This window comes from Chrysemys picta, chromosome 8 (assembly GCF_011386835.1).
Source record: "Chrysemys picta bellii isolate R12L10 chromosome 8, ASM1138683v2, whole genome shotgun sequence".
NCBI classification, from domain to species: domain Eukaryota; kingdom Metazoa; phylum Chordata; order Testudines; family Emydidae; genus Chrysemys; species Chrysemys picta.
The window spans coordinates 28,309,928-28,337,257 of NC_088798.1; the positions used below are offsets into that span (position 1 = coordinate 28,309,928).

A 27,330-nucleotide genomic window follows, 5' to 3' on the forward strand; every position below is an offset into this window, starting at 1 on the left:
TTCTCTCTCACACTCACTGATGGCAGAAATATGTGTTATGGTAATTGGTTTATTATTTCCCACAATACTACAGTATGTTATGAAGGGATTTTTAATTGTACAGTTCACACATCTAATTTCTATAAGGGGGTATAAGTCAATGATGTAATATTTTTTATAGATTTTAGTCACTACATATGTTTATAAATAGCTCGAGCTATACCTTACCAATGTCAGTAACATGCAGACAATAAGCACAGCAGACAACTCTGGTCAATACAGTTTTGAAAGAGAAAATAAAAACAAATGGTACAAAAAACAGAAGCAGAGAGAAGAGAGCATGCTCCACTAGGTATCACTCTGGTGCTCCATATGCATATGGGATCATATACCATTAGGTAATTAATCTTGCACTATCATAAAAAGAATTGGGAGATAAGAAAAAGCCAGCAGGAGACTGAGAAACAGCTGTAGAAACAGTAAGCACAGGCTGAGAATTCGCCTTCTTCCACCAACCATGAAGCAGACAGAAAACAGGAACATCAGTGCTAATAATCCCCTCTGTTATATTTGTCACCACAAGAGGTCTCGTATTGTTATTTTTTTCTGATAATTAACCATTCTCCCAGTTGAACAGCCATATGATGTCTATATGTCTGCTTTCCAATGACTGCTGTAAGGCAGATGTTTATACCATATTGTCACTATCTCATCTTCCTATTCGCTTATTGGATAGCAAATTAAGTTTATAAAGCAAAAGTTAACATGGTACATAGGAACATGGTAACTGAATTTGTTTTGGGGAAGGTCATAGTCATGCTGAAAAATATTTCAGCATGAACTTAAAATGTTATATGCCTTACAGTGCTCAGATACTTTGGTTATGGGCAGCAGTACAAACCCCGTTAAATAGTACTTAGGTAGCATGTACTTTACAAATAGACACCTCTTTTCAAAGACTTTTCTCCATAAAGGTAAGGCGAAAAATTTCTAATAGCAACCTGTCAGGCACGGTATTGCTTATCAATCCAAACCAGCTAAGAGACTGTGGAAGAAATGTACTGTAGGGTGACCAGATGTCCTGATTTTATAGGGTCAGCCCCGATATCTGGGGCTGTGTCTTATTTAGGCGCTTATTACCTCCCACCCCCTGTCCTGATTTTTCACACTTGCTGTCTGGTTTCCCTAGTGTACTGCCATTGTATGGTCTTGGTAATTATTCAAGTTAAATGAAGTATGTTTTGAGGGTAACACTTTCTTGCCACAAGGACCAATTTAGGTACATTATTGGGTCGGTACTTTTTCAAAAACAGATTTCTAAACAGAAAGTACCTTCCCTGGGTCAATTAACTAAGAAGGATTTTCAGCAATACAAAGAAAAGTTGAAGACAAAAATGTAAAAACAAAAAGAATTTCAAAGAAATTTAGAAAAAACACAAATGACAGAGACTCATTTGCGCTGAAAGTGATCTCTTATGGATCATCTGGACCTTTTCTCTGCATCGCGGCAAGATTGACTTCAACATCCCTAAAACATCGATGATAAATGAACAACAGATCTAGTTTTAAAGGCTGGAGTAAATGTGATTTACCAACCTTCCTTGACAACTTATTCCATTGCTTAGTAATTCTAATTATTAGAAAATGTTTCCTAATTGCTAAATCTAAATTGTCCCTATTTAAACCCATTCTGTTTTGTTCCACAAGAACAAAAAAATGACAGTTACTAATCTCCTCTAAAAACCTGGTATTTTATAGTTTAATTTTTTTTATTCTTGTGAACACACTGTACAAAGAACAGTGCAACATAATGAACATGAGGAAATAAACCTTCCAGTGTGTGTGAGGCACCTTCTAGAGGCTTTTAAATTATCCACCCCCAGTTAGAAAAAGGAATTGAAATCTTGGGGCTAGAGAGTGATCTTTGGTGCATGAGTTAACCCATTTGCTTACAAACTCCCTTTAAGTTTAATAAGTTTCTTGCAGAAATCCCTTTAATATCAATTGGGTATGCATAGATCCCTTTTTAGGTCCCAATCCTGCATACAGATCCACCCATATGGACTCTTACTCTTGTATAAGGTTCCACTACAACAGTGTTTCCCAAACTTGGGACACTGCTTGTGTAGGGCAGGGCCACCCAGAGGATTAAGGGGGCCTAGGGTCTTCGGCGGCGGGGGTCCTTCCACTCCAGGTCTTCGGGGCACTTCAGCAGCGAGTCCCGGAGCGAGTGAAGAACCCGCCGCCGAACTGTCGCCGAAGACCCGGAGCGGAAGGAGCCCTCGCAGACAAATTGCCGCCAAAGACCCGGAGCGGAAGAAGCCCTCGCCGCCGAAGACCTGTAGTGGAAGAAGCTCCGAGTCTTTGGCAGTGGGTCCTTCACTCGCTCCAGGTGTGTTCGGCGGCACTGAAGGACTTGCCGCCGAAGACCCGCCGAAAACTCTCGTGGGGCCCCCTGAAAACTCTCTTGGGGGCTCCCACAAGTCCCGGGGCCTGGGGCAAATTGCCCCATTTGCGCACACACACACACACACACACCCCCGGGCAGCCCTGGTGTAGGGAAAGCCCCTGGTGGGCCAGTATATCCCTTGGCCTGGAGCTGTGAACCGCAGCCAGTGGGAGCTGCGATCGGCCGAACCTGCGGACGGGGCAGGTAAACAAACCGGCCCGGCCTGCCAGCGGCTTTCCCTACACAAGCAGCATCACAAGTTTGGGAAACACTGTACTACAATATCAGGTCTATAGTTAGCATTGGTTTTTGTAAGGAAGTGTAGTCCCAGATTTGTACATAAGGGTAATGTTCTGAGGAACAGAAAATGCTGTGAAGCTTTTCTATTCCTTTACACACACACAAATCCAGCTGAGTTCAAACACCTAAAATATGAGCTTTTCTAAACTGAGTTATGAGTTAGAAGGATTGCAGAATGTAGGCAAATAAATAATTTAGGCTTGATAATACAATAATTAATCTTTGCTGACTGGTGAGAAGATGAATTTAATGCAATGGGCTTCGTATGAACTGTGCACTATCAGCAGAAACTACACTAAAACTAATACATATTTCACTTAAAATTTGATTCTGGATATGAAACATCCTCTGTTGCAGGATGACACTTTTTGCAGTACATAAAGTCTCACACATAATAATAATCATAATTAATACTTTGAACTTCCAGAGTGCCTTTCATCCCATGACCTCAAAGTTCTTTAACGACATTAATAAATTAAGGCTCACAACACCCCTTTGAGATAGACTAAGGATATAAAGCAGTGGTGGGCAACCTGCAGTCCGTAGGCCAAACGCGGCCCATCAAGGTAATCCGCTGGCGGGCCGCCAGACAGTTTGTTTACATTTGCACAGCCACCCGCAGCTCCCAGTGGCCATGGTTTGCCATTCCTGGCCAATGGGACCTGCGGGAAGCAACGGCCAGCATGTCCTTGGGAATTTAGTTGGGCAGATCGCAATTTCCTGGGCCCAGATCTTTGCCCCTGCTGCAACCCAAAAAAAACCTATACAAGGGAGCTCTGAGAAAGAAAATTCCCACAAGAATCCCCACATGTAGTTCCGCCTTTATAATTCCATTTGAAGTCATGGTTTGCCCCCTCACAGATGGGCCAAGGAGCTCACCTCCAAATTTCTTGAGCTTAAGCTCCACAAGGCTGGAGGGGAACAATATACATGTACCTTGTATCCAACCCATCCACTGCTGCCTGCAGCTTGCTTAGCCTAATCATCTTTGGCACAAATTAATTTAAAAATCAGTCAAATACCTTGGGTCCTCGTTGCCTGGTGGATTTTCCCATCAGTTTTTCATCATCTAGTTCACATTGCTCCAGAAGATCCAAAATGTCTTCCTCCTGAAAACGTGAATATGTTTAGGATTAATGCAAAGCGATGTCATTAAAAATGACAATTCAAAACAGATCCCACCTTTCCTCCAAAGGTGAAGTGGCAGCTTGGATTGAGATTTTAAAGTGGTTTTCTGATCAAATAATCACTAAACACCTGTGTGTGCACGAACGTGTATTCACATGCTTCCAAAGACTATTTTGATAAAATAATAACATCTTGATATTAAATTCTTTCCTCTGATGTACGCCATTCCAGTGGAAATCAACGACACCTGCAAGAATGCAAGCTGAATTTGACCCTTATAGTTTGTTAATAGCTATTTGTGCGAATGGTTGGACATAATCTTCTGTTAGACTGCTGGTTGATATGTTATTGAAAAGGTTATTTCCTCTAAGTTTGTAATAATTTCTCCAATTTGAACAATGACTTTTAAATCATGATAAATTGGCCATTTCAAATATATCCATTCTTCAAGTGGCTATCTCTAGGAATTTCCCGAGCTGGGGGATCCCTGAGGGCCATAGCTGGCTCTGTGACAGCTGTTGTCCCACCCAGCTATAGTGGGCATCTGAGCAGGCTGGGACCATTACTGGGGGAGAAAGAAGGCAATTATCAGTAGGCAGAGTGGTCTTTATGGGGGTTTATGCCAGGGTTTAGTTGGCCATGGGGCAGGCAGAGGATCAGGAAAATGGCTTAAAGCCACTTGTCCTATCTCCATCCTCGGTCTTATGTCCAGTGCAGTTCAGCCAGACTCAGGAATTTGGCCAACAAGCTGCATGAAGAACAACAATAAAACTACAGAAAAATTGTAAAGTGTTGTTATTAATGACACATGAGCAAAGATGGAGCAAAGATGATTCAAACCTGATTCAAAACTTCATGCTGGGTCATGGAATTCCAAGATACATAACTTTAAAGCCAATACTTCTGCACACTAGTACCTTCATTCTTTTCAAAGGGTTATTCAGCTCCCGCTGAAGTGAAGCTGCTCTCCCAGCAAGGAACGTCTGGAAAGCAATGGCTAACAAACTCTCATATTTTTCAAGTAACAGCTTATCATCAGGAGGGTAAATTCGCCTACAATTAGAAAAAATGAAATGGAGACAAGAGTAAAACAAAGTTGAGCTACTGACCACACAAGGAATACAACTAAAGTAACTAATTCACAAAACTCGTTATGTAGGAGATTTATTTAGTCTGTAATTATTATTAAATGCATATTGTGAATAAGACTCTCTCACCTAACTTTAGCTCAGTGGACATATACATGCTTTAGCCAGCAACTGGCTGCTTTAAAAAAAAGAAAGAGAGAGAGAGAGACACACACACACAGACAGTGCAGGTTCTTCTACAGAAATATCATGACTGAATCTTGGAATACTCACTGAAATTTCAACTTCAGATGTGAATGAGGCATGAAACATTAACAAAATACTGTATTCAGAGGTATGAAATATTTTGTTTTGGAAACAAAGCAATACAAAAGGATTGAAAATCTTACTGATTAACTACTATGCTTTTATGGGCCTGCTATAAATTAAATCTTAGAGATGTACTGCATTACCCCAGTAACCCTTTCAACATAATGGACAGGAACATTCACTATTAGAAAAACATTATCTAACAAAGATGGAGAGTGGCTCCGATTTTCCATTATAGCAGCTATGATCATTATTCTTTACAACTGTGGGTAGGGAGATTATGACAATGCAAAACTAGGACTGAGTGATTTATGCACATTTACAAAGAAACAATTGGCTTTGAAGAGAATCATCCCTAATCTACTTGTCAGGAAAAACTGAAGCATAGCCAGAGACTGTAAAACCTGGTGACTAATTTCTAACCTACATTAAGTGGGCAAATACATTATAATCAGTCAGCATCGTGTAACTGGTGTATTTTAGTGGGTCTCTAAGGGTAGGTCTACACTTGTAAACCCAGGCTCAGGTTCAGGTTTGAGCCCAAGCCCCCTTACTGTCCACACACAAGCCTTTCTGACTTGGGTAAGCAAGCACACAGGAGCAGGATGTGGGTCCAAGGCAGAGTCCCACTGTGACTCTGGTCCAAGCTCTGTCATTTTGAAGTGTGGCTGCAGCGCAAGCCATAGACCCAAGTCAGAAGATTTGCATAGTACAGTGTGAATGCATTAGCATAGTTGAGAGATTCAGTTCCAGCAACTGTAAGCCTGGGTTTACAATGCAGTGTGCATGCTCAAGCGTAGGCTTGGAAACACAAACTCCACTAGTGCAAGTCCCACAAATGGAGGTTTACAGTGCAGTGTAGACATACACTAAGTCTTGTGAATTTTGTAAAAATTTTGTAAAAAAGACCATAAAAGGATCGCTCCCCTTTTGCCTGCTCACAATGTTTGGCTCCTTGAAAAACTACCTCTTGAAGTGACCTTCACTCAGATGGGGAAGAGTGGTCATGCTCTCACTAGACTTAATTAATATAATCCAGGCATCTGCCAGAGAAGATTGCTGGAGAGCAATCTGTAGCACTCCCTTATCTAGTGGTTGGACAAATGGTCTTCTTTCCCAGCTGTATGTGAAAAAACCTTTTGGTTTTCAGTTTTCATAGAATCGCATTAGTCTTGATTCACACATATTAGTTTAAAATGAACATAGTAGCTTTGGTTCAGATATACTCTTGTACAGTTTCCCTTTGCATGCTATGGTGAACATTCAGTGATCTCAGACCAATGGAAAATTCTCCACTGGTCTAAAACAAATTAAAACTTAGCATAATTCATAACCATGCAGCAGCTAAACTTTGTGTGTGTGTTACAGACAAGGCTGTGTCAATGGAGAAATTAGGAGCAACCATAGAAGTTCCACAGAGAGCAAGGAAGAATTAGAGAGGGTCAGGGAGCCCTTAGTGGGGGCCAGAAGTGCATCAGAGAAGGCAAGGGAAATAGCTAGTAGAAACTTCCCCACTCTGTCACAAATGTTAACTTCATTTTTCTTGAAGGATCTCCAAAGCGTTAAGAGGACTGTTAGGGAGAGTGAATATAAGGTGTGAAGACTTATTTCATGAAAAAGGCACCCTGAGCCAGTATGAATCTGTTGGTAAATTTTCTCCCATTAACAACAACAACAACAACAACAAAAAAGCATTGAGACTATATTCTATTGCACAGATACTGGCATGCACAAAACCTCAGATAATTGATTTCTGGAAAATCACTTCTATAATAAATTTGAATTTCAAATCAATATCTTCCTCAGTAAAAATGATGGAGTTGGTCCTAAAATCAGTGAGAGTTATAGTTGCCTAATAGATGCTCTGTACTTCTCAGGATACTGCCTTATATTTATACATTGAGAAGATAGTGGGCCACATTCTGCTCTCAATTATACAGGCATTATATGACGCCAATAGTGTTACTGTGCATTTAGATCAGTGAAAATGAGTGAAGAATCTGGTCCAAAGTGCTTTCTATTTCAGTGCAAGACAAAGGCAGAAAAAAATATGCCTTTCTGACTAATATAAAGAGACCAATCGTTCACAAAACAATTACACTCAAAGGTCTAAAACACGTCTGTCAATTGCATTTATTTATTGTACTTTACACATATAAACAGACTATTAACTGTAAGGTCAAAGGAACAGTCTATTGTGATTGGAAATGCTCCTCTGCTTAAATATAAATAATTTACACATGTTCAGCTAATGAGAAGGCTCATTCAGCAATCTAGTCTCTCTGTTTCAGGTTTTGCTTTAAAGGGACAAATACTGGTCCAATTGAAGTCAGTGGGAGTTATGCAATTGAAGTGAACAGGACCAGGATTTAGCCCTAAGTACAGACCTGTTGGTCTCAGTGCAGAGCAGGCCAGAGCTCCTTGGTAGCAATCAATTTTTTTTAAAGGGGGGAAAAAAGTGGTGTTTCTGCTGATTTAAAAGAGGCCTAACGATAATTTCATTGGAGGGACAGGCATTATAATTCAATATGAGGAAAATATACTCCACTGCAAAGGGCCCACATGAAACCTATACACTCCTTAAGCCCCTCAAATTCAGCAAGGTACTTAAGCACATGCCTACCTTTAAACATGAGTAGTCCCACTGAAGTCAATGGGACTACTCATGTGCTTGGAGTTAGGCACATGCTTAAGTACCTTGCTGAATCGACACCTGAAGATATAGAAACTGACCCAAAACCTACTGAAGTCAATGGAAAGACTCCCATTCACAGAATCAGGTCTGAAGTCAGTGCAGACATACAAGTTTCTTGCGGTTCTCATTTAAAACATGAGATTTATTGTCATGCCATGCAACAATAGTAATGGATTGTTCATCTTTCCATATTGTAAGGGAGCTTTTTTTTAAATCTAGATTTTTTTCATTAACATTTTTAAACAATTATTTACTTGTATCTTAAAAGTACAGAGTCAGATCCACTTATACAGAGGTGGCATAATGCTCACATACGTACTCCCTCAGTCCTGGAGTTGATGTTAAAAACAGCCTTTATTCCTTAGGATGTTACTTTCAAATATAATATTTACCATAGATACTTACGATAGAATAAAATTGTTGCCTACTTAAATTTTGTCTTTTCAAGTATTTAATCAACATGGTGTGCTTTGTCTAAAACATAACAAAATCTAAGTACTGGGACCTTTGCTCCATTAAAATTGTTGTTTGTTATTTTCAAAGGAAAAATACCTAAAGACATACCATAGATAGGCCTCATCATTATCACCCCCTTTCTGCCTCCAATTTGCTAGCAATAGGAGTGTTGCCTGGCTGCAGGAACAGGCCCTTTATCTGCAGCCATGCTTCTCAGTGCACTCAAGATTTAAGTCCAAATCTTTCAAGTAATTATGCTGGTGCCTATAGACCATATAATTGATGCCTTATAAATGCCAGATGCAAACACAGACCTTGGATTAGAAGTCCTATTACCTGGGAAAAGACAGCATCTGGTGAACATCAATACTTAAAATAAATTCCTGTAAATAATTTTTCTGCAGAAAATCTATCATTGCCTCACAATACCTATTTCCATTATTCTTAAATAAATCATTCAATTCTGGACTCAAGCAAGAAGAGGGAGGGCACAGTTACCTGTAGTTCCCCATGTGTCTGTTTTCATGCTCTTCTTTGGAAATCTGTTTACGAACTTGCACAAGTCTTTCTTTCTAGAAATCAAGTAAGAAAGAATTAAAACTGATTGAGTACAAGCCTTGGGAGGGAAGGAGGAGTAGCTTTGTAAAATTCCTTTATACCAGTTCTTCTCTTCTCCTCTCTAGCGTGTGGCGCTGTTTTTCCCAGTCAGAGGATCCTGGTGACAGTCTTTTCACTGAGCCTTGACCATAAAGTCTCTTTTGAGCCTCAGCTTTTTGTTGGGCTAAGTTTCTCCTTTTATCACTTGTCCTAAAATAGAGATTACATTCAAATATGACTCAATTAATCCGGAAAGCAATAGCTTTTAATCAGGATTAGGAGATGACTGCATTACATTGTTATAAACATAGCTGAATTCTTAGTTTTTTATAATGAAATCTTTTGTACATATTTATCTGGCACAGTCACAGGATACGGTCCCAACATGCAATCAGACCTGCACAGGTGTAGAACCCCCAGTAATTTTAATGGGACTCCATGTAGGCAGACCTCTATAACTGTGCACAATCCCACTGAAATCAATGGGGTTCTGCACAGGCACAGGGGTCTGTCCTCACAGATCCAATTCCAGGACTAGGGTATAATGTATTAAACCTCTGTGTAGAGGTTGTCACTCCATACCCTCTTACAACACATGTGAACTGAGAGGTACTTTCACTGTAAAAGAAACCCCCTGTTTTTTCCTATCAAACACACTATGCTGTAGATCTTATAGAAAAGAGAAAAAATAAATACTGCTTAAGAATGAATTCTTATAATATCAATTGTTGTGGCTGTGATAACTCTATGCTTTTTAGTACAGTACTGTACTGATTTTGTGCTACCACCCAATGTGCAACCTTGGCCTTAATTTACAGTAATTATTTTCCATTGGGTTTACAACTGAAAACTGCACCATTTCCTCCAGTTTACCCCCGCCTCTGTGTTCTGGTGTTAGTAGAAATGGATTGCAGTTGTGAATGCTAGTGCCATCAGATCAAACTACCAAAGTGACAGTGAACCCATGCCAGCACTTACCATCCACACTCTGAGACCTGAGTGAAAAATTATTAAAACAAGAATCAGGAATGGTAATCAATACCTTTTTTTTTTTTTGTAATGCACACTAATGAGGAGTAAAGTTGAAGTTGAGTCATGTACACATAGTAAAACTGGTAAATAAGAAAACTTTGCCATTCACACAATTTAAGACTGGTAACAAATTTGCCATACTGCACATATCCCATGATTTTCCCACATTCAATAGGAAAAAAGGGCAGTAAACGTCACGCTCCTATAAAAAAAGTTAGGGTGAGGATTAAAATGCAAGTTTACCTTATATTGAGAAGCTTTAGTGCATTTAGTAGAACACCTTTTTTTACATCATAGTCTATTTTTTGGTCAGTTCCAAAGCTTGGGGCTCGATTAATCTGAAAAATTGAAACACAGAAAATACAAGAATGTTTAACTTCAGTGTATGAAATATACACACATTTTTCATAAAGACTTCTTTTAAAATCTACTGACATGAAAATAATTAGATTAATAAAATAAATGTTAGGAAGTTAATGTCATGAAAACTGAAAGAGAGAACATTTAAAACGAAAGTTATAATTATACAGGAATTAAAAGAAAAACCATGAAAAGTCATTAAAAACATGGTGGGAGAAGTTTAGCTACTTTCTTCGTGGAAGGTCTCCCATCCAAGGATTTACCTGGCTCAATCTTTCTTAGATAGTCTGATAGATTCGCCTCCTCTGGCAGCATGCGGGCCAAAGATTTTTTGTTGTTCAGTGCCCTGATAGTACAAACACTTACACACATGCTTAACTTTAAGCATGTGGGTAGTCCATGCTTAAAATCAATCATGTAAATAAACGTTGAAAGAAGTGGAGCATTTAATCAATGGGCCTCTGGGGGCAAGAACTCAAACCCAATTCTCATACATCATATTACAGAAAACTGTCACTCGACAGGGCAGATGCATTTTAAATAAGATTTTATGTATGTAAAATATTTAAAGTAAAACTACATTGATTAGATATGTTTGGATAAGTTAAAGGTAAACACCAGGCAGTTTTATTCATTTTTCCAGTAAGTTAACTTCCTGGCTTTTATGTACACCAGGGGTCGGCAACGTTCGGCACACGGCTCGCCAGGGTAAGCACCCTGGCGGGCCGGGCCAGTTTTATTTACCTGCTGACGCGGCAGGTTCGGCCGATCGCGACCCCCACTGGCCGCGGTTCGCCGTCCCGGGCCAATGGGGGTGGCGAGAAGCCGCAACCAGCACATCGCTCGCCCGCACCGTTTCCCGCCGCCCCCATTGGCCCGGGACGGCGAACCGTGGCCAGTGGGGGTCGCGATCGGCCGAACCTGCCGCATCAGCAGGTAAATAAAACTGGCCTGGCCCGCCAGGGTGCTTACCCGGGCGAGCCGCGTGCTGAACGTTGCCGACCCCGATGTACACTGTATGCCCAGATACCAGTGAAATTGTAGTTAGATTTTGGGACTTTTGAAATGCTATTTTGGCCCAAAATTTTTAAGTCATGATTGCATGCACCCATAGTACATAGAAATAGCCAGAGCCCATGAGCCCACCCACACACAGGATTGCACATGTGCAAATAGGGAACATGGCATGCAGAAGTTCATGCTGATTTTTGAAATTGTGGGCCTTCAAATATCCCTGTATTGTTAACGCTTTAGATTACAGCTGCAGCATTAACAGCAGCATTCCTGCAGAGAACGTGAGAAGTAATTACAACACATTGTACTGTTTACATATCTTATATCCTGTCATTTTACTTGAATAATGTAATACAAGTGAATAATATAGTTACATGGGGAATATATTTAATATGTTAATATAGATTAACAGATATTATTATAAAAATGATCTGTGCTACAGGTCTGTCGCATCTTACGCGCATTTAACATGCACGATTTCAACTTTAGGCGGTTGGCAAAAAACAAACAAAAAAGAGAAAAATAACAATTTTAATACTATACCTGTAGTGCGGGCGATTTCGCCCGCCATTGAACTCAATGGAATTTTGGCTATACGCGGTTTTTGCTTTACGCGCTAACCGTGGAACGGAACCCCCGCATAAGATGAGACAGACCTGTATGTATCTAAGATTGAATTTTCCTTTCTATTACACTGAAAACTAACTCGATTTAAATGACCTTTTATTTCTTACAAAGTGGTGATATGGAAGAAAAAGGTTTGCAGCAAACCTGAACAAACATAACCATGTTAGTTGTGTTTTATGAAGGAAGAAGGTGGTTTTGTTATTATAAAACACACAGTGTACAAAACGCTACACTAAGATTTCTGTGGGTATGTGTACACAGCATTTTGGACTGAGATTCCCAGCCCAAGACAAGAGATGTGGGCTAGTGGGGCTCGCACTAGCACTTAAAAAATAGCTGTAAAGACCGCGCTTAGCGAGGGGATGGAAAATTGCTTCTTTGACTTTTTCTAACCACTGAATAGATATTCAGAAGCATTCAACAACCCAAGAAGACTCCAAAATTAAGAGACACAAGGTCAAAAGCCAAAAGACCAACTACTTGAGAAGTGCACTAGTCAGTTTGAAATGCACTGCTTAAAGTACAGTATCTTAATGCTACTATGAAATGTTGTATGGCGGCGAAACATGGGCACAGACGAAGATAGAGGAGCAACAACTGCTTGTCACAGAGAGGGCGATGGAAAGAAGAATTCTGGAGATTTCAATCTGCCACTGAGTCCCCAGTGAAGTGATCAGACAGCAGAGTGGAGTGTGAGATGTCATTGAAAGCAGGTACAGTAAAATGCTATGGGCCGGGCATTTATCTAGGCTCACTGACAATTGATGGACTGCAGCTATCACGAGTGGTACCCACGAGAATTGAAATGACCACTCGGCCGACCTTCAAAGAGATGGGAAGATTTTATCGTGAAAAGGCCTGGCCGCACATGGAGAAGGAAGGCCAGGATAAGAGAAGGATGGAAGACGTGTTGTGATCTGCGCAATCTATATGAAGGCTGAAGGACCGATCTTTCAAGGTGATCAAGGTGATGATTAAATTCATTTTAACAAAAAGGAAACTTGTGAGACCTATTTACTGTAGTAAAGTTTTTTTAATTATAGATACACACACGATGGCTCTGACACAAATGACCCTAACAAAAAGCAATTGTATGCAGCATTCGAATAATGTTTTAGAAAGAAGCAGTAAAGATGATCTGCAAAACCTTTTGTTAAAGATTCACACTAAGTGACAGAAAATTAGTACAGACTTCATAATTATAAACAGCTACATTTAAAAAAATAGAGATTGGAAAATCATTTCCTCCTTCATTTATGCACGAAGTCCCGAATTCAGGCCAAGGATTCTGGGTTTCCAATACAAAGCTGATGCCATCTCAAATGCCTGCTGTACTGCCTGCATTAGGGGTTTGAGATGTCAAGGAAACACTTAATTCTAATCCCCTGACTTAGTAGGAAAACGAAGAAGGAAATGATTTTTTTTTGTATTATTCATTTTATCAGCTTAAAGTTGGATACCTATTCTGTTACTGATCTAGGATATTGCACATATTTCTTTTCATAAGCTTTGTTACTTTATGTATTTAAGATGCAAGAGGCCTGCTATCTGTAAACTGTAAACAGACAGTTCAAATCTGTGGCTAAGTGCTGCCACCAGACTTCAAAGGCAGGATGCCACATTCTTCCTCCAGCCTGGCCACTACACTCAGCACCACTTTGCTGATGGCTGGGCTTCTTCTCAAGTTTTACTCCAGAAACTAATTTGGAAGCAGCTCTCAATTTAGCTTCTACATGTGAATGTAATATTTCAGAGGCCCTGCTGTTTGCCTTGTGCTGTTGGGCACACAGAGGAGGAAAGGAGTGGAAACAGGAGTCTGAAGCTTGTTTTACACTAGTAACTTATGTCAATATAAGTACATTGCTCAGGGGTGTGGAAAATCCACACCCTTGAGCAATGTAGTCATACCAAACTAAGCCCCAGTGTAAACAGTACTATGTTTATGGAAGGACTTCTCCCATTTCCATAGCTACCGCTTCTCAGGGTGGTGGAGCACCTACACCAATGGGATAAGCTCTCCCATTGGCATAGATAGTGTCTTTACTAAACACTACAGCTGCATGGTAAGTATAGACAAGCCCTGAGGAAGAAATCTCCCTGTTTGAGTAGTCCTTAAGCCTCTACCAATGCATTAACAGGCCTTTAGAACCCATGACAATACCTTTTCCAGGCTCCATCCAATGGCTGCCAAGAAAGAACTAATACCCTATTACCTAAATGGAATATGACCACTAGTGTCTTTCTTCAAGGCAGAGATTGCCAGGGAACCTAACCAGAGAGTGAAGTGGCTGACCTCAGTTGGAATGAATTCTTCACCAATAGGGAACTAGAGAAAAAGTTTGACAGACTCTGCATTTGGATGGGTATATGAGCCATTTGGCCACAAAAGCCCTTTTGGCCTACTTTGAACAAACTCTCTAACTAAAACTTTTAAACTGATTTTCCTTCACCTTTCTTCCACCTGCCTAATCTGCCCTGGTATCTGCTTCTATTAGCACTTTTCTTGGTGGGTCATTTATACAATAAACGTTTTGGTGCTAATTTATAAATGGATTCATCCCACAAAGATACTAGCCATGTCATACTCCAGATTTCCTGGGGCAGACCATCACCAAAACAGATTTGAACAATCAACATCCAAGCTAGTTTATAGTCATTAAGCATATGGGATAACACAGAGAAGAGAAAAACTGCTGGGTAAATAATAGATGTGTACAACACATTATTGCTTACAAGAGTCCAGTATGTTGAGACATTTTGTAGAATATATTTTTATAATCTCACAATCCTATCTGCTGAAGAATTTGTTTAATACTAATAATTCTTTATCAGAGGGGTAGCCGTGTTAGTCTGAATCTGTAAAAAGCAACAGAGGGTCCTGTGGCACCTTTGAGACTAACAGAAGTACTGGGAGCATAAGCTTTCGTGGGTAAGAACCTCACTTCTTCAGATGCAAGATGACTTGCATCTGAAGAAGTGAGGTTCTTACCCACGAAAGCTTATGCTCCCAGTACTTCTGTTAGTCTCAAAGGTGCCACAGGACCCTCTGTTGCTTTTTAATAATTCTTTAGTTACTCTGATTTTTAAACAGTTACTGAACTTATTTCAGAATTGTCAGTGTGAGTTTGTAATTTCTCCAGCTGAAGTCCTCAAACTTTGTTTCTAAAATTAAAAGTTGCGCAAATGTTGTGCATACATTTGCACAAGTCAGGCATACACAGTTAGATTGTAGTTTTATTGCCATGCATATTACGTAATTGTATACTTGTTGTCAAATTTGAAAGAATGGCACAATTGCCAAATCTGTAATTCTTAGTATAAATAGCTATAAACTTGTATAGCTACTTATGCTATCTAAAGATCTCATCTGTTTTCATTTGCAAGGGGATCTGACTTTATAAGATGAAAGGAATGGTTTTTAACCTCTGGCTAATGCATAAGACACTAATTGTCTAGAAGTCAGTAAGTCAAATGAAACCACATCACCCACAAAACCAAAACACTGGGGGTTAGGATTTAGCAACTGTCATGTTATCTGATTAAAATATCCCACATATATCATTGTTGCTACCACTGTTATACAACTGCAACAAATCTTGTACAAAGTATGTCAAATCGGGTGTCTATGGAAAGGTTATGATTTGCCAAATATGATTATGCTAATTTGTATGCATGTATCATTTTTGTATCTGAAGTTATGAATATTAACTATGTACCTGTATTTCAAATGTTTGCTCCTGTGGTAACACCCACCAGGTATTTAGCCTGCACATCTTGAAGCGACTATTCAAGTTAAATGGCCCATCAAGGAACACTTAACTCACAATGGACCATGGAAGACGCCCATCCGCACCTGATGGACTTTCATGTGAATGTTCTGTCTAGAGTATGGGTAATGGCCTCTGCTATGACTAAGCAAAGCATGTATGGACATGTGACTTGCCCACATGACTCCAAATCCCATCTTGTTGCCTGTAATTTTCCACAAACTAGAACAATGGGTTTCCCTTCACTTGGCAGAAGCTATAAAAGGCCCTGGAAGAATCTGCATTTTGCCTCTTTCCTTCTCAGACCTCTGGACTATGAACTTGAACTACTGGGAGCATTCTAATCAAGGGACTCTAAGGTGTCACAAGTTCTCCTGTTCTTTTTGAGGATACAGACTAACACGGCTGCTACTCTGAAACCTGTTAAATGGATCAGTGAATATTTTAAGTTAGACACATTTAAAAATTGCTAATTTTTCAGATTTCATACTGGTTTTACAATAATTTCCTGGGGTGGGGCGGGGAGGGTTTAAAGTCCCTCTAGCTGAACACTGATGAAGTTTACAAACCTCAAAATTCTCATATTTAGAGAGTTATTGATAACAGGCTGGTGATAAAATATATTTTATACTATTCAGTAATCATTCCTCATTATTCAGCATAACTGTTCTTACTTTGATCAAGAGAAACCCTTTATGGGTGGAAAATACATTTACTACCATGAGCCAGTGGAGTATGCATTTTATAGAACCGGGACAAGATTCTGCAGCAGGGCCCTATGCTGTCAGGCTCCTGGCAGGAGCCCCACTATTTTTGCATATAAATGTGAGTTTTTCACCTTAATAGCAATGACTTACAACTGTAAAAAAAGTTCAGATTTGACAGTACTTTAAGGTTTTTTTGGGGGGGTGGGGGGGTATCCATATGTTCAATGTCTTAACTCTGCATTTATGCTCCAAAAAAGCCACGTCAGTTTCCAGCACAAATAATGCATTACCCTGGGGCTAAGATTGTTTAAGTCCATTCCTCAATAACAGAACACATTAAAATACAGGACTTTAACCCAAAGTTAAGGGTTTTCCATAAACTCTGTAAACCAATTATGTTCCTTACACAATATGTCAATTAACTATCTGTATTTTTTAAAAAGCATAAATAAGAAATGAAAACCCGCAACAAATGCATTCTAAAGTTTAGGATTTCCTGTTTCGTTAGTACTCATTTTTCACAAATTGGATGGAATTTACTCCAAGTTAATGCATTTTTGTGTTGGAATATAAAGCTGGGGTTCCTTTGATATCACAAACCACAGAAGCCACAGGGAAGTACAGCTTTCTGTTAATATTTCTGCTGAACATGCCGGAGTATGTTATATATGCCCACTGCACAATTCTGCTGGGACTGCACTAGTTTTTCTGGGCTAACACAGAGTACTTTGCATCACAGACCTCTCCCATACAGCAACAAGGTCTCAACATCCATGTTTATTCACTTCCAGTGGCTGGCCTCAGTATCACAGAATCCCACTGGCAATGTCTGCAGTGCTCCTTCTAAGAGCTGAAGAGGAGAGAAGCAAAGCAACAGCCTAATTACCTCTCTTCCCTCCTCTGGGAGGAATTTCTAAGGCACCTTCCCATGACTTCTCTTTCTCTCCTATAGCACCCCAGAAGAGCTGCACAGCAATGAGAGCCTGGTCCTGCCCATCTTCTCAGAGTAGCAGCACAAGGGAGGAAGAACCAACAGGTAACAGTTAACATCATAGTCCTGTTCGGGGTGTTGGCCGTGTTGCTGTGTGCAAAGGGCTAGGTGGGGGACAACACACTGCTCTTCTACTGGCCCACTCACCCTGACACGGTAGGAAAACTTGCTGACCTGTGCTTCAGTGAAGAGCAAACCCAACCATCCATTTCACTGTGTAATTGCAACATGCTGAAGTATGGATTGGTATGGTTCTCTGCATGTATATTTGAAAACATGCTTTCTTGATTGCAGGAAATTGAATATTTTGAGGTTAATAATTATACTTTCAGAGGGAAGGAAGCCTTATGATCCCCCTTTAAAGTATTTCCTTAATGTAGCCATCTGCCCCCAGAAATGCTTGCGCCCTACTGTTACTTGCTAAGAAGTGCCAAACACAACCTACAAACTGCTTTGTACCTTTAAATCTCCCTTAACTTCAGTGAAAGTTGAGAGCAATCTGCATATTGCAGGGAGCAGTCAAGTACCCTACAAGCTCACTCTTCAAATGCTCTTTCTCAAACGTTGGAATGTAATATATGGCAACAGGCAAAGCTGATACACAGTTCATGCCCAAAAGGGAATTTTCTTTCTAAATTATACTGGTATAGTAGTATCTATCAATATATCATGAAGTATATTGTAATATGTATCCTTCTCTGCAAAACACAGATCGGTTTAAATACAGAATCTGAAAAAGATGTTCCTGATTTTCATACGCTAGGTGGCGCAATGTGGTTTGCTTTAAGGCAGTCTGAATGAGTCAGCACTCTTCCACATGCAATTTCTGTGAATTTTGCAAAGGTCAAATTAGTCAAGTTTAGGCAGGACGCTGTGATTTCTGTTTATTTTTAGAATAATGAATGCTGGGAAGATATTCCTGACTAGACATTGGTGCTCAAGAATATTTCTAATAACTAATGGGAGATGAAATGGAGACAATCTTAGTGTATTGCTTAATTTGAGTTTTGTAGGTTTAAATATCACTTTTAAAGTTACATCAAAACAGTGTTCATGACTGAATCTGTGTTTGTCTTCATGCAGACCTACCCAGAAATGAAGGCATATTTGTCTATTTTCATGAAACAGAACTAGACAAGCAGTGAATAAGGGGATTCAGAAAATCTGCATTCTATTCCTGGCTCTGCCACTGACCTGCTGTGTGATCCTGGACAAATCTCTTTCCCTTTATACCTTTTATCTGTCTTGTCTACCAGGGGTTCTCAAACTTCATTGCACCACGATTCCCTGCTGACAACAAAAATTACTTCACGACTCCTGGAGAAGGGACCAAAGCCTGAGCATGCCCAATCCCTACTGCCTCGGGTTGCGGGGCAAAGCTGAAGCTCAAGGGCTTCAGCCCCAGCAGGGGGCCTGTAATGTGAGCAACGCCACTCAGGGCTGAAGCCCTCAGGCTTTGGCTTCAGCCCTGGACAGTGGGGCTTGGGCTTCAACCCCGGGCCCCAGCAAGTCTAAGCCAGCCCTGGCGACCCCACTCAAAGGGGGTCGCGACCCACAGTTTGAGAACTGCTGATTACACTGTAAGATCCTCAAAGCATTTAGGCACTAACACCCATTGACTTCAATAGGAGTTCGGTGTCTAATACATTTGAAGATCTGGCCTAAGTTCTCAGGGGCTAGGAATGTCTCCCACTGTGTTTAGGAACAGTGCCTGGTGCAATGGGCACCCCAATATTGGTTGGGGCCTCCAAATGCAACTGTAATACAACTAAATAATAATCACGACCATACATGATATATGGTTAGGATATATTTCTGATTACACATTAGCTGGATCCTTTCTACCTTTTGTGTATCTCTCTACTGTAGATAATACTGCTTTTTTATTTTAAGAGTCAAGTGTATTTTATTATTTAAAAGCATTAAGTTAAGCAAAGTAGTTTTAATAAGTTTCTTGCTGAACCTTGCTGGACCATACAGAATGTATCTTCATCTATCAGTGCCCAAGATTTTCTACAATGCTTGTCTACCTTTTGTCAATTGTTTCTGTTTAATCATTTGAAGTATAATTCTACTTTGAAAAGTCACTATATAAAAGTGGCACCTTGTTACTTAACAGGTCTACTCTCAGACTCCAAATCAGCAAGTTACTTAAACATGTGCCTATCTTTAAGAACACGAGTAATCCCACTGATTTAGACACTTAAAGTTAGGCACATTTTACGTACTTTGCTGAACTATGGTCCCCTGTGTATTAAGAGTCTGACTTGGTAACTTCTTTTAGTCATTAAAGTTTTTATTACTTTTCACTACCAATAGCACTGCAGAGCCATCACAGCTGAGAAAAGATGAGATGGAATCTATTCCTTCTACTACATCTTCAGCAGAATTGTTCAATGAATTCTAATCAGTTACCCCTGTCCAAATCTCCTAACAGCAATAGAGTTGCAAAATCTTTATTAAGAGCATAATTTGAAGGTAATGAAGGAAAGACATCCCTAGGCCAGCATTAGCACAGGTGCAGGGTACTTACGGGCTCGCCTTTGGCACAGGTTAGAATTAGGTCAGGGCTGCTTTAAGACGTGCTCTAACTGTAATGCATTCTATAGACCATTGCAGTGGTGCAGAATCCCAGAGGCTACACCACTCCTTCATGCCCTGACTGGAAGACCCTCTGTGACAGGGGAACCAGAAATCCTAGGAACCTATGTGGCTGCTTTGTAGCCCATTTTTTCTGGTGCAGCTGGCTTGGCTGCAGGGCAAACATGAATTGTACCCACTAGGGCAGCATAAGCGTAACTAAGGGCAAAATTTAAAGATGAGCTGGAAGATGACCCAGCTTATTCCACCACCCCCAAGGATTAGTTGGCAGGGCTCACAATAAAAACCAAAAACCTCTATTTTTGTAAATTCAGCACACTGCATATGGAAACCATTGAGGCACAAAAAACTTGGATCCCCACCATGCCACTTCAGCCACTTTTCAGATGCTCTGTTCCTTATTTGAACTGCATGCTCTGTTCCTTATTTGAAATGAAGTTAGTAAATAGCATGAGCTGAATTTAGCTCCCACAATTCAACTATTTGCCTTTCCAGAGCACCAAGGAGGAAACAAAGTGCATAAAACAGTTACTAACCTGTTCTGTAACTTGTGCTTCAAGGTGTGTTGCGCATATTCAGTCCACTTCAGGTGTGTGTGTGCCCAGTGTGTCATAGTCAGAGATTTTTCCCTTAGTGGTACCCATCAGGGCAGCACATCCTCCCTCAGCTACTCTCTCCTCCTGCATGGTGGTATAAAGGGCAGGGCCACTCCAGACCCACCTCAGTTCCTTCTTACCCAACAGAGGGGAAGGAGGTTGGGTGACAGCATGGACATGTGCAACACAACTTGAACAGGTACAGAACAGGTTAGTAAGCATTTTTTTTCTTCGAATGACTGCACTGTGTCACAGGGCTGTCCCTTTAAGGGAATCGGTACCCAGCCTACCTGTAACAGACTATACTGAAGGGAATGAGCCAATCCAGGTCCACCTGGGGATAACTGACTGCTTAAGTAGATGGAAGGCTGTTAATTAAGTAACAAATACCTCAATCTAATAGGTCTAAAAGGTTGGAGAGCTCAGTTAAAGGAAAGTTCCTGAGGACAAGGGAAGTTCCAGAGGAGGGAGCTCCTATAGAGCCTGAGCTAGGCAAACGTTCTCCAGGGCAGGAGTCCTGGGAGAGACTCTGAACAAGTAGGGGAAAAACTGCAGACGCTCCCTGGGCTGTGGAGCAGCCTGGGGCCTTACAGCAGAAGAAGCTACTGCTGGAACCCAAAAACGTTTACTTTGGGACTTTTGAGTTTTATCTGGCCTTTGAGGTAGGAGCCTTTAAACTCCTGTAGAAGTACTCCTTTCAGGAGCATGTATTAAAGGGAGATATACTCCTGTAGTGTGTGGCTTCTTCTTGACCAGGTTGTTTAAGTGACCTCATTATTACCTCATTAAGGAGGGGCAACTGAGGCAGGCCACTGCAGAACCACACTCAGCCACAAGAAATGCTCAGGAGACAGTGCATGTTCCATACATATGTCCACTCTACTTCAGGTGACTCCCAAGCAATTCAATCCAGAGGCTGAGGAAAGGGTGAGGATCTGGAAGGAAGAGCATGCCCCATTGGTTATGGCATTGGACCCCAACCACAACTGCTCCAAGCACCCATGTCTCTGGAAATCTGCTGAGTACCAGTAACAGAATTCCCTCAATGGGAAGGACGGTGTTGACATCTATTCTGGGAGAAAGGGGCATAAAAACCAACTTTAGACTCTGGGAGAACCCTGAGTTGCCTGACCATGGTGGTGCTGTGCCAGGCAGTGCTGAAGTCCAGGGGCATCTCTCTGGAGATGTTAGGATGACCAGACAGCAAGTGTGAAAAATTGGGATGGGGTTGGGGGGGGGGGTAATAGGTTTGCACCATAGCGGGCATCAGTCTCATCAGGCCAGGCATCAGTGCCATAATAGATGACCCTTGATGAAAAGTCAGTACCAGGGAGCGTCTCTTCCTAGAGAATGCTCTACCGTGTCCTCCTCATTTTTGTTTACTGGTGAACAGTACCAGGGATCTTGATCTTTGAGCAGAGACAAAGATTCAGCTCCTTCCATAAATGATCTGATCTTCTGTGCTTCTTTCTTGGTCCCAGGAAAAGGGATCAGTGCTGACGTTCAGAAGCAACGTTCAGAAGGGCACTCCTCACCGGTGTTAAAGTACACGGTACCTGCCCCAAAAGGGAAGGCTCAGAAAGTGGATGCAGTGCAGCAACCATGAGGATGTGGCACAGTCTCACCTTTCTGTCCCGAGTTTGAAGTCCCTGCAAATCTGGCAGGAGTCACAAATGTTACCCTCACTGAGACACTTCAGGAAGGTGGAATGAGGGTCACGCACCGGCATAGATTTCCTGTAGCCAGCCAGAGACTGAGGCATATCCCAGTACCAGCTGTTTGGTTCCCCCTTCTTCATGGGGTACTAAGATCCAAAGAAAAACAACAAAGAAAACCTACACTAATCTGACACTAACAAATACTAACTTAACTATTTACAGACAAGAAGAAAATTTCCCTGTAAAGGGAAAAACTTGCTGTAGCAAGACGATGTGCTTAGACTACTGATCGTAGGTGGTAAGAAGGAACTAAGGTGGAGGTTGGAGAGGGTACACCATTTATACCATCATGAAGCAGCATGCGGTGGTTGAAGCACAGCCCAATGGGTAAAGGGAAAAGTCTCAGACTCTAGTGCACTGGGCGTGGAAGGGACATATGCAATCACTTGAAGAGGAATTCATTTTTCCATTTCAAACAATCACAGAAATGCCAGAAGACGATCCAGAATTTCCATGGGTATTTACTGTCCTCTTCTTCATTCAGACAGTCTTCCAACAATTTGCATTTAAAAGCATACCTAAATTTTCTAGGTCTTTTAGAGATTGTATTTTCTACCTTTTGTTACATGTAAGGAATGTTGATGCCTCATTTCATAGTAGATTGAGTTCTCTCTTTTCTTTAAAAGAACACTAGTGAACCTAAAACTCACTCTGTTTCGGTTCATAGGCCCTCAGGATTAGAAAAAAGCCAGAAACAATCCTCTGCTCAGTATGCATTGTTAAGACAGCAGGAGAGTCATATTTACAACACACTTGCTCTCTGAAGTGGAGTGCCTCAGAGAGAGTAGGATTTGTATGAATGTCAGTATCTTGCCTACTCTCAAAACAGAAAGGCACCAGAAAGCACAGCATGATGTGAATGGATAACAATTACCATTGAGACTACATCTAAACTTGGATCCAGGGGTGTGATTCCCTAGCTTGTATAGACAAACTTGTGCTAACTCTCATTGAGCTAGCATACTAAAAATATCAGTGTAGCCATGGTAGCACAGGCAGCTGTGAGTAGCATGGGCTAGGTGCCCCAAATACAAACCCACCTGGACCGGAGGTGTACATACTCGGGGCAACTAGCCCATGCTGCTGCTCTCCACGCTAATGAGGCTACACTATTTTTTAGCGTGCTAGCTCAATGAGAGCTAGCACAAGTATGTGTATGCAAGCCGGAAATCACAGCCCTAGCTCCAAGTGTAGATGTTGTCTCCGAAACCACTGATCTGGGTTTGTTTTTGTAAGTTTGCATAGCATTAACTTTGCCATTTAAATCTATGTTTTAGGGCACCTATTTGGAGACAAACAGGTATTTGAGTAATCAAAGCTAATTTTGCAGGACTGACTATTGAAAAATGCAGAGTCAAATGTTCAGAGATGAGGTTGTAAGAAGAATCGCAGTCCCAAACACCTCAATTCCTTCTGCTCATTGGATCCCTTTGGCAGGCTTGGGAGTCATGTGGAAAGCAGAAGTACATTAGCGCCACGGAACCCATGTCATCCCCAAAAGGGAGAGCCAGAGTGTCCCCTGAGGATTGGCAACATGGGAGCCCTCTCAGAACCAAGACTGTGGCTCTGCCCCCATATTTCCCTGAATTTGGGTTAATGTTTCTTCTTTCCTGGTAACACCACTGGGCCCCCATCACAAAGACCCTGCCCTACTCTCTGCTTCATCAAAACCTTATGCTTGATGCCAGAGGAGAGGTGAGCTGAGGTGTCCTCAAATGTTGGGTCCAATCAAGACTACGTGTGAAATGGGCATGCAGAGACAGAGGTCTCCCCAAGACTGAAACAATCACAATAGTTTTTTTGTAATAATGTGTGCAGCTGCCTTTGTAAAATAAACCGCATGAGCTAAGGAAACATGTGGAGGCTGCATCCCTCATCACAATGCCATCTTGGCAGCACTCCCAATACACTGGGAAATCTCATGGACTTGCGATGTTTGTGCTTGTCACCAGTGCTACAGAGTGATTCACTCCTTTTAAGGAGTTCTTGGCAGGAGGGAAATGGGTGGAAAGGGACAAGAGTGGGAATCTGGAGAAGGAACCAAAATTGTTATAGAAGGATAACGGCCGTAGTAGATGTTGACCTGAGGGTACTGCAAGCAAACAGCTGAACAAGCAGAGTGAGTGTTCACAAAGGAGGTGTGGATGTGAGGTATAATGTTTGTATCTACTGCAAAGGGTGAATTAAATTAGTTCAATGTCTCTGGCAAATATGATTTAAGGTTAAGTCATGTCTCTGACCTCTAGCAAAATGGGAAAGAACTGAAACCAAATATGAAAACGTAATAAAATAAAGAGTATAAGATTCCCCATGCCCATATGTAATACAGCTCCAATAATTCCAGCACCACAGCAGTGTTTACTAATACCGCCCCATATGCACACACCCCACACACAGAATCCAGGAGCAGTGGGATTCTAGCCTTACAACTATTATCATGGGTGGCAACCTCCAGAACTCTCATCTTCCCATGCACCTGCATTTGACAGCAGGCTAGGATGATAGAAATTACATATATGTTACTAGTGCTTAGGAGCTGGTGACTTGTATGAACACAGACATTTCCATTTCTAAAATGCAGATACAGCATTGTACGTCATGTGCTGTTTCTGGTCAAGGCATCAATGCCAGCAAATTAGTCTCTCTACAGGGAAGAGGGGGAAGGAATATATGTTTTTCTAATTAAAGTTATGCCAACCTTTGTGAGAAATATGCCTGCTAAACTACTCAATGACAGTCAGTGGTTGGAGAATAAGGCTATCATTTGGCATATTAATTATGGATGTTTTACTCATCAATACCATCAATCAATCAACCAATCAACCATCATCATCATGTTTTACTGTCAGTAGGCAAACTTTTTTTTAAAATGCTTTGGTTTTTCCTCAAGCTATACAAGCACTGCAAGCAGTTGCCATAATGACATCACCCAGTTTGTCTGAAAAAGACAAAGCTCCAAACATGCATTAACCATGTAAACAAAAGGAAAAACAACACACACACACACACGCTTCTGAGACTTGTTAACTACTATTTTCACAAGTAACACTTCAGCTTATTATAGAAGAGAGATTAGAGGAAGAAACTAAGTTTGTTCACTTGACAGCCCTCTTTATAGAGTCAGTTTAACAGTTTAACTGTTTCCCCTGTTTAATCAGTCAAACAGCTCCATCTGTTGTTTATGTGGGTCTTTCATGAAGAGAAGGGAAAAATTTGTCTCTCAGAAATAGGTAATTGTGATTGTAAATTCATAAAATATTGGCAAGGCCACAGGCAGTACCGAACCTGCACCTAATTTTGACTGCATGTAAACAGATTAGGTTTCAAGAATAGAAGTAATCCATTTGTAAACCTAAGGCCTTGGCTATACTTGCGAGTTACAGCGCTGTAAAGCCTCCCCCAGAGCTGTAACTCACTCCCCGTCCACACTGGCAGGGCACTTGCAGCGCTGTATCTCCCTGGGTACACCGCTGCAGGTACTCCACCTCCCCGAGAAGCATAAGAGATACAGTGGAGTGGCTACGACTCTCCCCTGTGAGTGTGTGCCAGGAATCAACCTGCAGCGCTGTTCTGATCACCTTGTCAAGTGGCCAATCTTCTCCATTGTTGTGACCCGCTGCAGGAATGCGGAAGTGTCGGTTTCAAAGCTCATACCACAGAGAAAAAGCAAACAGTTTGCTGTTTGCTTTGAGTGAGTGAATGAATGAGCGGGGGGGCAGGGAGTTCGGAACTTGCAAAATAGAGAGCTGACATGCTCCAAAAAGCACTCTCTCTCCCCCCACACTCCCTGTCACACTCCACCTCCCCCCTCCCCCCCCCCCGGTTTTGAAAAGCACGTTGCAGCCACATGAATGCTGGGATAGCTGCCCATAATGCACCGCTCCCATCACAGCTGCAAATGTTGCAAGTGTGGCCACGCCACTGCGCTGTCAGCTGTCAGTGTGGACAGACTGCAGCGCTTTCCCTTCTCAGCTGTACGAAGACAGGTCTACCTCACAGCGCTATACAGCTGCAAATGTAGCCAAGGCCTAAGCTATGTCTATACTACAGGTGATACAGCAGCAAAGCTGCTGCCATACCGCTGTAGTACAGACACTTGTTTCAGCAACGGAAGAGGTTTTTCCATCGCTGTAATTAATCCACCCTGACAGGCGGTAGCTAGGTCAATGAAAAACTTCTTCCATCAACCTAGCATTGTCCAGACAGGGGCTTAGATAGGCTTAATTACATCTTGCATGGGTGTGAATTTTTCAATCCTTGAGCAACATAGCTAGGTTGACCTAAATTTTAGGTGTAGACCAAGTACTACTAATAAAGTGTTTTACTAATCCACACTGTGGAGTGAAAAATTGTTTTAATGCTGGTGCCTACATTTTGCCTCTATGCTTCCCAGTTACGCCTATTACAGTTGCTTTGTTCAAGCAGCAATTGATTTTTGTATGCCCAAATAGTGTATCAAGTAGTTAGTAACAATGTGTGTGCAAGGGATTCTTGCTTTGGTGTTTGTCTTTTGGGTTACCAAAGACAGCCAACGTTCTGTTCAGTATGACTCCTTTTTTCCATCCGCAGAACTGGAAGTGCTAATAGCTTAAAGCTGCATTATGTACTTCAAAGTAGTTTGTCAAACAGAAGTTGCAAAGAGTGATAGAGAAGCTGTGTAGAGTTAAAGTAACTTTTAAAGTCAAACAAAATGTTCGGTGACCTTGCCTCCGTCTGGAAAATGCATCACTTCTGTGTCAAGCAGTTTGTTAAAAACTGATACAGAATAAACCATTACAAGTCAAAAAATTTTAAAAAATTCCTGCTGCATCTGATGGGTTAGTGGTGCCATTTTCTTTTCTGAACGGACAAGCTAAAGCCTATCTTGGGGAAAAGGTTCATTCACTAAAGGGCTTGATCCTGCAAGGCACCAAGCA

General features: G+C 41.3%; 1 protein-coding gene across 7 annotated transcripts in view; it reads right to left on the reverse strand.

The window, feature by feature from the left end:
* Window positions 1–27,330, reverse strand: part of TTLL7 (tubulin tyrosine ligase like 7) — a 115,840-nt gene that overhangs the window by 29,166 nt on the left and 59,344 nt on the right. For all 7 annotated transcript variants that reach the window (XR_010589672.1, XR_010589670.1, XR_010589671.1 and 4 more), the window contains exons 10-14: window positions 10,277–10,371; window positions 9,064–9,211; window positions 8,903–8,976; window positions 4,774–4,909; window positions 3,751–3,837 (exon numbers count right to left, since the gene is read on the reverse strand). Coding sequence is in view for 4 of the 7 variants with exons in the window: in XM_065554117.1 (XP_065410189.1) it covers window positions 3,751–3,837; window positions 4,774–4,909; window positions 8,903–8,976; window positions 9,064–9,211; window positions 10,277–10,371 (540 nt within the window). In the remaining 3 variants the exon portion in view is untranslated. The remainder of the gene's footprint in view (window positions 1–3,750; window positions 3,838–4,773; window positions 4,910–8,902; window positions 8,977–9,063; window positions 9,212–10,276; window positions 10,372–27,330) is intronic.